This window comes from Rhineura floridana, chromosome 7, assembly GCF_030035675.1.
Source record: "Rhineura floridana isolate rRhiFlo1 chromosome 7, rRhiFlo1.hap2, whole genome shotgun sequence".
NCBI classification, from domain to species: Eukaryota; Metazoa; Chordata; class Lepidosauria; order Squamata; family Rhineuridae; genus Rhineura; species Rhineura floridana.
This window is the reverse complement of record NC_084486.1, coordinates 129781888-129794900: the sequence shown is the minus strand read 5'-3', so window position 1 is coordinate 129794900 and position 13013 is coordinate 129781888. Positions and strand designations below refer to the sequence as shown.

Sequence of the window (13013 nt, the reverse complement as noted above, 5' to 3'; positions counted from 1 at the left end):
AATAGTAAACCACCTCTGTCTGAGTACTGCTTACCATGAAGACCCTATCTGGGATCAACTTGAAGGCAGTCCATTTCCATTTTGCATCACCCTAAGCTTGTGAGAAAGAATGACCTTGTCACTTCAGATGGACCTAGGAACACCCTATTTTAGGTAAGATTTCTATTTTAATCTCCAGAGAATTTTTTTTGAATGGTATGCTCCAAGCAACTGTGGTTGATACAATGTATCATGTTTAATGATATCACTAGGGCCCACCCTGTGACGTCACTAGGGCCCGCCCCCTGATGTCACTAGGGCCCACCCCCATTTTCTCAGGTTTTTGGATGGTTCTGACCTGGCAACCCTAAACAGAACAGCTCTAGCAGATCTGCGGATTCTATCTATAGGAAGCCAGCGTAACTTAGACTGCTGTAAATTATCCCTATTCCAAGCTCCAAATCAGAAACCTTGAAACAGTTACAGTATCAAATATTCAATTATTTGTGCCTAGAAAAATCAGGAGTATTTCATCCTTCGTACCATTTGACTAAATAAATTAGGAAAGAGCAGCACCTGGAAGTAAATCAAAATGAATTACTTGTAATTTATTGCTTTTTTGAGGAATGTTGTTCCTAATTGGGGGCGTATTTGCCCCCACCATAATTACAGGGAAGACTTGGGAACATTCTCGAATCAAGTGCTAGGAGCCACGTGAGATCAATCATCCTATCAGGGAGGGCGCTGAGCAGCAGATATAAGGCTGCTCCGTTCTTCCCGCGCTTGCCTTTTTCGCCTCGCGGCAGCTGCGTTTGATCCTCATTCCACGTTGCTCCGTTGGCAGCTTTGGCGTTCGTTCAGAGATTTTTCATGGCTTGTGATTCCTTTGCCTCTCGTTTTCCTTTTTGAGCCTTTACTTACTATTATCGGATCTCCGACGATCAGCTGGGCGTCGGGAGTCCGCCTACGCGCCCGCGGCGGCAGGGCGGCAATCCGGCTTCCTTATTTCCTGGTTTAGTTCCCTTTAGTGTTATTGCCTTTTAAGTTTCAGTTAAGAGGGTTTGAGTTGGTTGGTTGTTTGTTCCTGTTTTAGTTTGTGTGTCTTAAATTAATTCTGCCTTTGCTTTAGTTAACGTTGAGATATTTGCCCCCCCCTCCAGTTATTCTTGTGCGTAATTCCATTTAGATTGTTAATCCTTTTGGTTACTTTGGTAGTTACCTAATTAATTTTAGAGCAAAGGTTTAAAGATATAATAAGTATTGTTTCTGTTAATTTAATAACTAAGGTATTCCATTACTTTAAAATTCATTTACTAGTCGTTATTTATTCCGTTTATTAGTGTTAAAAATATAAATTACCCCCCTTCCCACTTCCCTTTACCTTCAATCCTTTTTCCACTTTCCCTTTGTATATAATAAATGAATAAATGTATAAGTAAATAAATAAAATATATAAATAACCAAAGAGGTTGGGTTAATTTATTAGTTGTGGTGTTATAGGCACTTGGTGTATGCTAATTATTATTATTATTATTATTATTATTATTATTATTTATTAAATTTATATACCGCCCGACTAGCAATAGCTCTCTGGGCGGTGAACATAAAAATATTATAATTTGTTGACTCCATAATTAGATTATAATAGCATTTTGGTCTTTTGTATAATTGTTGTTGTTTATTGTTTCTTACAAAATGCCTCCCAGGAAGGCTCAGCGGAAAAAAGGGGTGCGGGTGGTCAAGCAAACTACAAAGCGCCCTCTACCACAGGAGAACCTGTCTTCTGGCAAAGAGGAGGATTTTGGGACCATCCGTGCCTTGGTGGCTAGGGTGGAGACGTTGGAAAAGGAACGCAGACAGCCCCTGGATGCTGAGGCTGGCACAAGTACCGCTCCAGCAGGTAAGAAATCTGCACGGTTGGCTTCCAAAAAGTCTAAAAATCGTATTCTTGCTGATTTAGTTTCTAGAATCGGGGTTCTGGAAGCTGCGGTACACAGTGAGGAGCCAGCAATCCGTACGCATACTGCATGTTTACCAGCTGATCAAGCACCTATTTCTGCTGTCACACCTTCAGTTCTGTCAGCTGCCGGGCATATGTGAAGTCAGCAGCCAGTTCCGCATGATGCTGCAGCGTTTACTCCAATGGTTTCTGGGTTTGCAGCACCTTCTGTGATTGCCTCTCCTTCGGCGTATACAGGTGAGCAAATCATGCACTCACAAGCTCGCAATACACATCCACAGGATTCCACTGCCCTTAACAGGGATATACAAACAGCTGATTCTCCTTCGTTGGGAGCAGCTGCCCACCCAGTAGGGTTTATGGGAGGGGTGTTGGTACCCCAGCACCCACAGCTTCCTTGGCCGGCGGCTGCAGTGAGTCCTTGGCAGCCGCCTTCGATTTCCTCTTCTCAATCACCTGCTTCTTTGTCCCTTCCATATGGGGTTTATCCTCAAGGCGATACGAACAAAAGAAAAAATTTGGAGGGGAGAGTATATTGACTTGCTTACTCTCCTGTTTCGTGAGCACGAGGCTAAGCCTAAGGACGGTCAGGAAGGGAAAGAGCGTGAGGCAGTGATCAACAGGAAGGTGGATAGGGTGGGGCCTAATTGGTTGAACGCCTATACGATTTATATGGCTTATCTGTCTAGGGCTTTATCCATGATAAAATATCAGGATATAGTGCATCGGGCCTTCCGAGAATTCTCTGGAACCGCTTGGCTTAGGTATGATCAGCATTTTAGACAAAGAGCAGCATTAGATCCTACCCTTTGTTGCGACATTGAACATACTGGACTGTGGCTACGTTCTATGACCTCCGCCAGGCCCTCTCTTGGAGATAGGGCCGATAGTGGGCATTTATTGGCACGTGCGCAGACTTCCGCCTCTGGCTACAGCCAAGGCGGGCAGTGGGTTCAATCCCAACAAGTCTGCTGGACATTTAATAGCAATGGCCGATGCTCAAGATGTCCCTGTAGGTTCCGACATGTTTGTGCACTGTGCAGAGGCAACCACTCTAGTTCCTCTTGCCAGAGGGCACGTACAGCTCCACAGGGTACAGGGGAGCACCCACAGCCAAAACACGGTCTGGCAATAGCGGCTGTACGTCGCAAGGCCAGTAGCCCGATCAAACTGGCTCCTTTGGCGAAGCTGTTAGAGCATTATCCCAATCGGCAGGCTGCTAGTTTTATACTCCAGGGTTTTACAGATGGCTTTCGTATCATTTATGATGGTCCTAGGATTGCTACATTGCTAGTCAATCAGCCCTCTTATAGTAATTTAGCGCCTGTAGTTTTGGCCAAGCTTCATGAGGAGATACTTGCTGATCGGATATCAGGCCCCTTCCGTTTTCCTCCTTTGGAAAATTTGAGGATTTCCCCTTTAGGTATTATCCCTAAGAAGCAGGCTGGAGAATATCGCCTGATTCATAATTTGTCATTCCCAAAAGGGGCCTCTGTCAATGATGGCATTTCCCCATTATTTGCATCAGTTAGATATACTTCTTTTGACGAGGCGGTTAGAGTAGTTAGAAAAGCTGGAAGGGGTACTTTAATGGCAAAGTGTGATATAAAATCTGCTTTTCGCCTTTCGCCAGCACACCCTGAGGATGGGGGTTTGCTTGGTTTTAAATTTCAAGTTCAGTTTTACGTTGACAGAGCTATGCCAATGGGCTGTTCTGTGTCGTGCACTGCTTTTGAAGCATTTAGCACATTTCTAGAATGGGCATTGAGGAGGAAAGCATCGTCCTCCTTTTCTGCTCATTATCTTGATAATTTTTTTTATTATTTGTGGGACCGGCCGTGTCTTTTCATAGCCTTCATTTGATGCAATCTTTTGACACTTTAACTGACGAATTGGGAGTTCCGTTAGCTCCCGAAAAGTCAGAGGGCCCTACTACTTCCCTTATTATCTTAGGGATTCAGTTAGATACTGTGACTCAGTCCTCATGTTTGCCGCTTGAGAAGTTGGTAGTACTGCGTCAACTGCTCTGTTTAGTAATAGGGTTGAAAAAGATCACACTGGCCCGGTTACAGGAACTTGTGGCCACTTAGTTTTGCTTCCAACGTTATTTCCCCTGGTTGTGCGTTCCTCAGGCGTTTATGTGACGCCATGAAGGGAGTTCACTCTCGCTTCCATTTCATAAGGATCACGTCAGGGATGAGAGAGGATTTGTACATGTGGCTTGCATTCCTGAAGGATTTCAATCGCCTTTCCTTTTGGAGGGAGGAATTAATCTTAGAAGCGAAATTACCGGTGCATTCTGACACTGCTGGATGCATTGGCTTTGGGGTCATCTTTAGAGCCCAGTGGTGTGCTGAGCGATGGCCTGACAGTTGGCAAGATATCGGAATTACTTCCGATTTGACATTTTTGGAATTTTTTCCAATTGTGGTCGCTGTTCGTATCTGGCCAAAGGCATTTACAAACCGCACAGTGCGCTTCTGGTGCGATAATATTTCCACAGTTAGCATGATTAATGCCCAAACTTCTAAGTCTCCTCATGTCATGCGCTTGGTGCGCGCTTTTGTGTTGCAATGCTTGCGCTTTAATATTTTATTCCTGGCCAGACATGTTCCAGGTTTGCAGAATACAGTAGCTGATGCACTTTCACGCTTACAGATGGCGCGCTTTCGGGAGCTTGCACCTGGAGCGGCTCTGGATCCTGTACCAATCCCACCTTTCCTGTGGAACCTTGGCAACTAGAAGTTGGGGTTGCGATTGCTGCCGCTCTGGCTCCCAGTACTCAAAATGCGTATGAGCGTTCATTTGCTAAGTTCCAGACTTTCCGTATAGGCACGGAGCTGCCCTTGGAGTGGCCTATTCCTGTGGAGCATTTATTGCAGTTTATGACACATTTAAAAGGGCACAATAATTCTGTTTCTACTATCACTGGTCACCTCTCAGCACTAGCCTTTATTTCCAAGGAAAGGGGGCTGCTGGATCATTCTGTAGATTTTAGGGTCAGATAGGTCCTTGTGGGTTGGTCGTGTTCCGCTCCCAGGTCCGCTGGCCGGAGGAGGCCAATCACGCCCGATGTCCTCCTCCAGATCCTGGCACTATTTAATTCTTTATGCTCATCTCAGTATGAGTCGCACCTGTTCGCCGCAGTAACTCTGACGATGTTTTATGGTGCTTTTCGCCCTAGCGAAGTATTGCCCCCTTCTAAGTGCGATGTGACTTATCGAGCCTTATGCTTTGGCGATTGCACATTTGGTGCAGATATAGTGAGGTTTTCACTGCGGGTCTCTAAGACCGATCAAAGGGCCATGGCAGTATTCGTGCTTTACGAAGTCGCCAGGTCCAGGTATTGTGCCCTGTGTCTGCAATGCGACAATTCTTATCCATTCGGTCAGCGGGCCAGCGTTATTTGTTCATACATATGGATGGTACTGCCCTGACTCAATTTCAATTTTGGGCTGTTGTTCGGCGGGCCTTGTCGGCCAGTGGTCGCGATGCTGGAGTCTATGGGCTGCATTCTTTCTGGATTGGTGCAGTTACAGCTGCGGCCCTTGTGGGCATGAGTATCAGCGAGATACAGGCGATCGGAAAGTGGTGTTCCGATGCATTTAAGTCTTACGTCAGGTTTTAACAGATGACTTTGTTTTTGTTTCCTGTAGGTTTGACAAACATCCCCATTCCCGTCAGGATCGTCTTGTGTGGCCACTCAATTGTGTTTTGGGCTCATCGGAGGGCATCCTCATCTGTTTATGGAACACAGCTGCAGCTTTCTGCCACAGCTACGATTCAGTGGGAAGCCCGGAGGGGCATGTTATGGGATGCGTTGCTGCCTGCTGTGTGCCGGATCATGTCATTGGCTGACAGGCCGCACATATTGTTAATTCATTTGGGTGAAAATGATTTGGTGCAGCATCCTGGGTTCGATTTGCTGCTAAAAGTTACGCGTGATCTCACGTGGCTTATTAGATCATATCCCCATCTTCTGCTTGTATGGTCTGAAATGCTTGTTAGAAGGGTTTGGAGGGTTGCTGTTCACCCCAATAAGATAGATAGAGCTAGGAAATGGGTCAATAGGAAGGTTAGGGATTTAGTTTTGTCTCTTGGTGGGGCAGTTATTTCTCATGATAGGATTAGGTTCCATGCCCCACATCTATTTCGAGATGATGGTGTTCATCTTTCTGAGCAAGGGTGTGACCTGTTTTTGGAGGATCTTATGGGGGGATTAAGGGGATTGTTATCCTCATTGGGTGGAGGGGACCAAGCTTAAGCTGATCCCCTCTTGTGGCATAGAATTCGGACAGGTGAGGTATATGGGGGTTAAAATTAGGTGGTTAAGGCATCATGAAAAAGGGGCACTTCCTAGGGAACCATCAGGGCTTTGTGTCCGGTGGGGATCTGTGTTGTGTCCTTGTGGGACCGGCTTGCGCATCATGGTGAACGCCTGTATGGCGGGGCCATGGTGTGGGGGTTGGAACCACACAGCTGGCTCCAGGAGCAAGGAGGGAGGAATTCACCCACGTCCTTGACTATGGAGTCACGTGATGATGAGAAGTGATGCCTTAAGAAGGTGAGGGTGTAATCCCTCATTGTTAGGTTTAGTCTCACCTGCCCAAAAAGATATAGATTTGAATAATTGGCTGTATTGCATTGGATTTAGGATGTTATATTTTAATAAATATAACATTATACCAGTTTGGTGTCACGAGTCTTCTTTGTGTGGGGGCAATGAGTGGGTAATTTCTTTAGATTTTGATTATAATAGAACAATGAGTAATTTCTTTACTTTTGAGCTGTAATTAATGTTTCCAACATTATTTTTGGGCGGTACTTGGGGGGAGGAGTGTGATGTTCCTGCTTATATTGTAAATATGGTAAGTGCTGGTTATATAGAAGACATATGGCAAGTGGAGTGAAAGAGGAGGGGGAGTACATGAGCAGTAGAATGCTGGATGATTGGTTGAGCGTTGGTTGGCTTGGAGTATAAATGGAAGAATGACAGTTGAATCAGGGTGGTGGATGTTGGAGATTTAAAGAGGTGAAAGAGAGGTTTTGGTGGTTTTTGGAGGTTGTTGTTGTTGATGAGAGTGAGTCGGAGTTCTGAGGCAATTAATGAGAAGTAAAGTACATGTCAGAACATAATATGAAACCATAAGCTTGTCAACAAAGTAATTAAGTAATCTTGTTATTTTTAGTGTTCAATAAATATTTCCTGGTTAAACAAAAGCCTGATTGCTTCAGCTGGGAAACACAAACCAGGGGGGATAGCAAGTAACCAAGGCTGAACAGTTGTATCAAATGGTGGCAGCAGCGGAGGAAAAGATATTGTATCCAGTACCACAGAGAAACCCAGAGCTGTAAGCTTCAGTGCAAGAGGCTGCAGGGTGGTTTGGGAATTACCTATACCCATAGACACAAGGTATCGAGATAGCCTGGCAGACACTAAGGCACAGTCTAAAGGTTATAAGAGATACAGAGTGTTGGGTAGTAAGGCCTAACAGGGGGATCTTCTGAGAACTGTGCTAGAGCTGTAAAGGGTAAGAAGAAAACCTAATGTTCCTGTCTGCTGGTAGCCACAAGTGAGAGCTTCACAGGTGGTGCCAGGGGAGGATGTCACAGGGAGCAGGGAAAACATTTTGCTCCTCTGATTAATGGATAAAAATCACGTGCTTCTGTGCATGTCGCTCTTCCCTCATGCTCTATGGGTGCTTAGGAGGAAGTGGAGATTGAGATGGGGTGGAGTGGAGAAAACATGGTTAAAACATGGACGGTGGTGGAGAAGAACGGAGAGAGAAAAGACCTGGAGGGCAAGAAGGCAGCAACAGAATGAACATGAAGAACTGTGGAGATGAGAGACAACAATCTGTGTGTGTTTGGCATGCAAAGCTCTGAGCGGTGGCCTCTGCCTGTCTTCCCACCTCCCCTCTCTTACCAGCAGAGAGAGAAGAGCCAAAAGCCTACTCACAGCTGCAGCTTCAGGGTAAGCGAGGGGCAGGCAGAAGTTGCAGCAGTAAGCAGCCTGCGTTCTAAAGAGCTGCTGCTTCCAGTTTTCTTTCCTGTGATTCCTTTCTTCCTAATGACCAGGATGCATCTTCAACTTTTGAGGAAGGTATTCCCTGGAAGGTCTTTTGTGCAAATTACACCCCCCCCCATGGCAAATGCAAAGAGTTCCAAACAGGCACTTGTTAAAAATGATTGTATAAACTTACCATACAATATATACTAGTCTACTCAGAAGTAAGTCTCTTTATGTTTAATGGAGCTTACTCCCAGGTAAATCAAACTGGGTACAGGATTGCATTAATTAGGCAAGATAAGGACTGGTTGAAGCTTTGAAGCTGTACTAATTTGCACAGGAGGAGGAGAGAAAAAATATGACACTTTATAGTACAAAGATACATCAATCTGGTTAAGGCAAGTAAAATCTGGTGCCTATGATACAAGGATTAACCTGCAAACCAATACACGTCTACTCAAAAGTAAGTACTATTGGGTCTCCACCTGATTCAGATGGTTTGGAGAGGTAGAGTTGAGTGTAATTGGCACACTGATGACACTATACCCCAAATTCTGCAATAATTATTCCCAGTGGCTTTCTAAATGGAGCTATCTGTATTTGATATATGTTAAAATCAGAACTTGGAAAACAAGAGGTCTTCTATATCTTTAAAAGTTGTGCAGGGGGAAGGGAGAATTTCACCTTGTGGTTTTTCCCGTTACAGTGTTGCACGAAAACCTGCACTTGGCTGAATTTTCTCTTCTCTTAAAGATACAGAATCGTTCTCAGGCCCTGAGCCTAGCAACCCTAGTCTCAACTAAAAGCCAGGCATTTAGTTTTGCTAGTCCTATGCTGTGGAACATTATTTTAGCAGAGATTCAGCAGGCATCCTCATTTTTGACTTTCAGGAGTCTCTTGAAGACGTTATGCCAACAGGCATTTGCAATTGTTTAATTTTTATTTTGATTAGCCAATCATCTTAACGAATATATGTATTTGTATTTTTACTTTTATTTTTATCTTTAAACATTGTAAACAGCCCAGATATTTTATGACGCGATGGCATAGAAATATTTTTTATTAAATAAATGAATACCCTGCACTGATTTAAAAGCTGAAAGCCTTTTAAAACACGAAGGCTTGTTGTTAAAGATATATAAGGGAAAACAATTTTCCTGTGTTAATAGTTGAAAATACTAAATGCAGCAAAATACTACAGCCATGCATTTTTCCAGGATACTCCATTCTGTTTCAACTGTCTTCTCCTTGGTTTTCATTTGTTCCTTCTAATAGTCAGGCAGCATTCCATGCCAACTGAGCATGCTCAGTTCTCATTTGGACCTTTTTCTCCTTCCTGTTAGGATTTTTTTTTCTTAAATATTTTTTGTACTTCAGCAGGTACCTCCAAGGCTGCTGCTATCTCCCTCTTGATCATGGACGGTGATGGTTTGGCTATACAGATCCAGATTAGGAGAATGAGCTCACTACTAGTAGAATGTAGATGTCTTTTCATATCAGCTTGTACCTAGGGATGAAATAATCAGCCTATTTTCATTCTGTACCAGTTTTGAATGAGTTGAATAGTAAGTCCATTTCATTCTGTTTTCTGTGGGATTATTTTTTTAAAAAAGAATTGCACAAAAAACATTTAAATTGTACTCATTTTGTAACACTTTCCTTAGAGTACACATTTTGTATGCATTTTCCCTTTAAGTAAGCATTTTTGTAAGCTTTTTCTGTGTATATCTCCCTAAAATATGTCCACTTGTACACATTTCCCATTAAATATGTATTTTGAATGCTTTTTGAATTGCACACACCAAAAAATGGTAGACGTACACAACCTCATTGGTAATTGTATTCATATCCACATATAAATCTGGGAACTGCAGATTAGATTGGTTCACTTTAAAATGTAGATGGAATGAAATTCCATCCCTACATGCAACCCACCAAGTCAAAAGCATCTCATCAGCCATGTGTTGTGACTTTCCATGTGTTTGAGGCATCCTGGTTTATAGTCCCAATCAGACAGCAAGTCAGGCAATTCACATAATTGATAGGCTGTAGGTACAAGTTGGCACATCTTGCTATATCAAATAAGCAGCAACTCCACCTCCTATTCTTGATTTTACTAGGGATTGCCCACATGAAATAGTGAAGCAAAGAAACAGTAATTATCACACACTGGAGCAAACTGACACACCCCATCACAACTTTACTGACCTTAAAAAAAAATTCCTTTCAGATAAGGAACAGGCTCAATAGAGACTTGTCAGTCAACCTAAACTCTGCTTCCAAAAACACACTGGGAATGGGGGAAATGATAAAGTTTGGTGTATCTGTAAAGCAGTGTTCCCCTATCTGATGCTTTCCAGATGTTACTGGACTCCAACTCCCATCATTCCTGACCATTGGCCATGGTGGCCGGGGTTGATGGGAGTTGTAGCTTAAACATCTGGAGGACATCAGATAGGAGAAGGTTGCTGTAGAGTATATACTAGGCTGAATTTTACATGAATCCAATAAATGTCCTTTGCATATATTTTAGGAAGAAATTGCCTTTATGTTGCTCACATTTGTCCCTTTGAATGATCCCTACACAACTTGACCATCATCATCATTGTCATCATTCTCCATAATCTGTCCCACAGCCCTTGTGATGGGGCTCACAGGAGGCTTGATGAACTTCATATTTGATATGAACTCACCTTCATCTGAAGCCCTTCTCTGGGTAACTTTTTTGAAGGAGGCTTGGAAGATGATGACAAGGGAGGGAACATTTTCAGTTTTGGCTTCCTGTTTATAGTAGTAGTAGTAGTATTTATTAATAGCAAGGCCGAAGGCCATCAGCATTAAAATAAAAAGAAAAGTAACATGGAAAGTTAAGCATAACCATCCTGTTTACAAATACAATCAAATAATTTTACAACAACTTAAACAAAGTACAACAGTCATTAAGATCATTAAAATCAATAAGGTCCTGATAAAATGATTTAAAATGATTTATTTTAAAGGCCCTTCTCTGGGTCCCAACTCATAAAGAGGCCCGGAGATCAACAACTAGATCTAGGGCCTTCTCGGTGGTGGCCCCCGAACTATGGAATGCCCTCCCAGACGAGATACGCCTGGCACCTTCTCTGTTATCTTTTCGGCGCCAGGTAAAAACCTACCTTTTCGCCCAGGCATTTTAAACATTTTAAATTTAATATTTTAAACCTAATACGGATCTTAATTTATAAACTCAATGGCAATTCTATTTCAGATTTTTATCATGTTTAATGTTTTTATAATTGTACTATATTTTCCACACTTGCTCATATTTTAATTGTGATTTTATTTGTTGTACACCGTCCTGAGAGCTTTCTGCTATAGGGCGGTCTAGAAATGTAATTAAATAAATAAATAAATTTATAGGATATCTCAATTACTATCTAAGAGTAAGATATTGGTCGATTGATCTCTTTTAAAATTGTCTCTTAAATTACAGGCGGCTAAGGTAAACAACGAGACAGTATAGGTGACGTCGGGATTAAAGTCGGACATTAAGATTTTTATTTTGTCCTCTGTTTCCTGTTTATGGAATTCTCTCCCCAGTGAAGTCCCCCTTGCACCTTCATTGGCATATTTGTGGTGCCATGTAAAAACCTACCTACCTCCCCCCAGATTTTTGATACACTAGGATTTTTTTTTAAAAGAGTTATTCTTTTTATTGTTAGTGTGCTGCCAAAACTTCCTGCAACTGTTATGGGAGGGTGTGTGTGCTTTGTATATTCCTAATATAAATAATAATAATAAATTTCACTGATGCCTTTGAACAGGAGGACAACCCTCAATACGAGCCTGATGTACTGAGCTGACTTGATGAACCACAACTTGTACAGGCCCACCTTCAACTGTGACAAAGAAGAAAATATACTCCTAAAATACCTTTTATAGCAATGAGAGCAATGAAGAAAATTTTTCTGATGATAGCAAGCTGGGTTACATTCCCCCTTTTCTTCTATGAACATGTGATTCGGAATGCAACTCAGATAAACATCTTTCTTTGTGGAAGCTGGTGTTAAATTTGTGACATGTGAACTGTCCATACACACACACACACTTCTTGTCAAATCCCTAATGAGCTAATTAAAGCCATTATCAAGGCATGTTGGCATGAAGTATAGCATGCTCAAGGGATGGTTTGAGGCAAGCAGATGCTTGTAGTGGAAGCGATCCTTCTTCTCGTTTTAGGTCAAGAAGAATCTGTGTGGCTTCCAGAATTGTCAGACTCTGTTCCAGGGATTATTTATAGCTGAAGTCATTGTCACCAAATTCCCCTTTCTACTTTGGCAGACTGGGCCAAAACAGCTGTAGCACAGCAATTATCTGTCAATTAAGCAAGTGCTAGTGCTGAATGCTAGTCTATCTTGAAAAATGAAAATTTCCAAAACTAATGGGGTATATGATGAAGTGAGTTGTTCTCAGTCATGGATTTTTTGCAATGTACTTTTTAAAAATGAATGAATAAATAAAAATTAATTAGATTTTCAGGTGTCAAATTATATATTAATAATTGTTTAGATGTTTATCAACTGTCAAATAATAATGGCACTCACACAGTGCAGATTGAGACAGTGGTAAAGAGACATGACCATTATGAACTCTTTTGGGGCAAGTGTCATAGCTCAGTGGTAGAATCATAGAATAGTAGAGTTGGAAGGGGCCTATAAGGCCATCAAGTCCAACCCCCTGTTCAATGCAGGAATCCAAATCAAAGCATTCCCAACAGATGGCTCTCCAGCTGCCTCTTGAATGCCTCCAGTGTCAGAGAGCCCACTACCTCTCTGAGAGAATCTGATGTGCAGGCAGAAGGTCCCAGGTTCAACCCCTGGTATCTCCATGCAGGTTTGAAAAGCCAAAAACCTGCTGCTGGCCAGTGTGGACAATACTGAGCTAGGTGGACCAGTGGTGTGACTTGGTTGAAGGCTGCTTCCCATGTCCCCGTGTTGTCAGGAATTTCAGTTCAGGTCTTTATAGTTCACTATTAATCCATATCCCTTACAGCACTCTAAGATTCCACAAACACTGCTCTCCACA

At 42.6% G+C, this 13013-nt stretch overlaps 1 protein-coding gene and 1 long non-coding RNA gene across 2 annotated transcripts; both read left to right on the top strand.

Moving 5' to 3' along the window:
- The first annotated feature begins 2098 nt into the window (after nt 1-2098).
- LOC133388536 (uncharacterized) lies at nt 2099-6566 on the top strand. The gene is made up of 2 exons (XM_061634495.1): nt 2099-2176; nt 5596-6566. Exons 1-2 carry the CDS (start codon nt 2122-2124, stop codon nt 6201-6203), a joined length of 663 nt encoding a protein of 220 aa, XP_061490479.1. The 5' UTR covers nt 2099-2121; the 3' UTR covers nt 6204-6566.
- A 1066-nt stretch (nt 6567-7632) lies between these two features.
- On the top strand, nt 7633-12464 carry LOC133388535 (uncharacterized). Its single transcript, XR_009763856.1, has 2 exons — nt 7633-7913; nt 11753-12464. It is a non-coding gene; the product is annotated as an uncharacterized LOC133388535 (long non-coding RNA).
- Nucleotides 12465-13013: the final 549 nt, after the last annotated feature.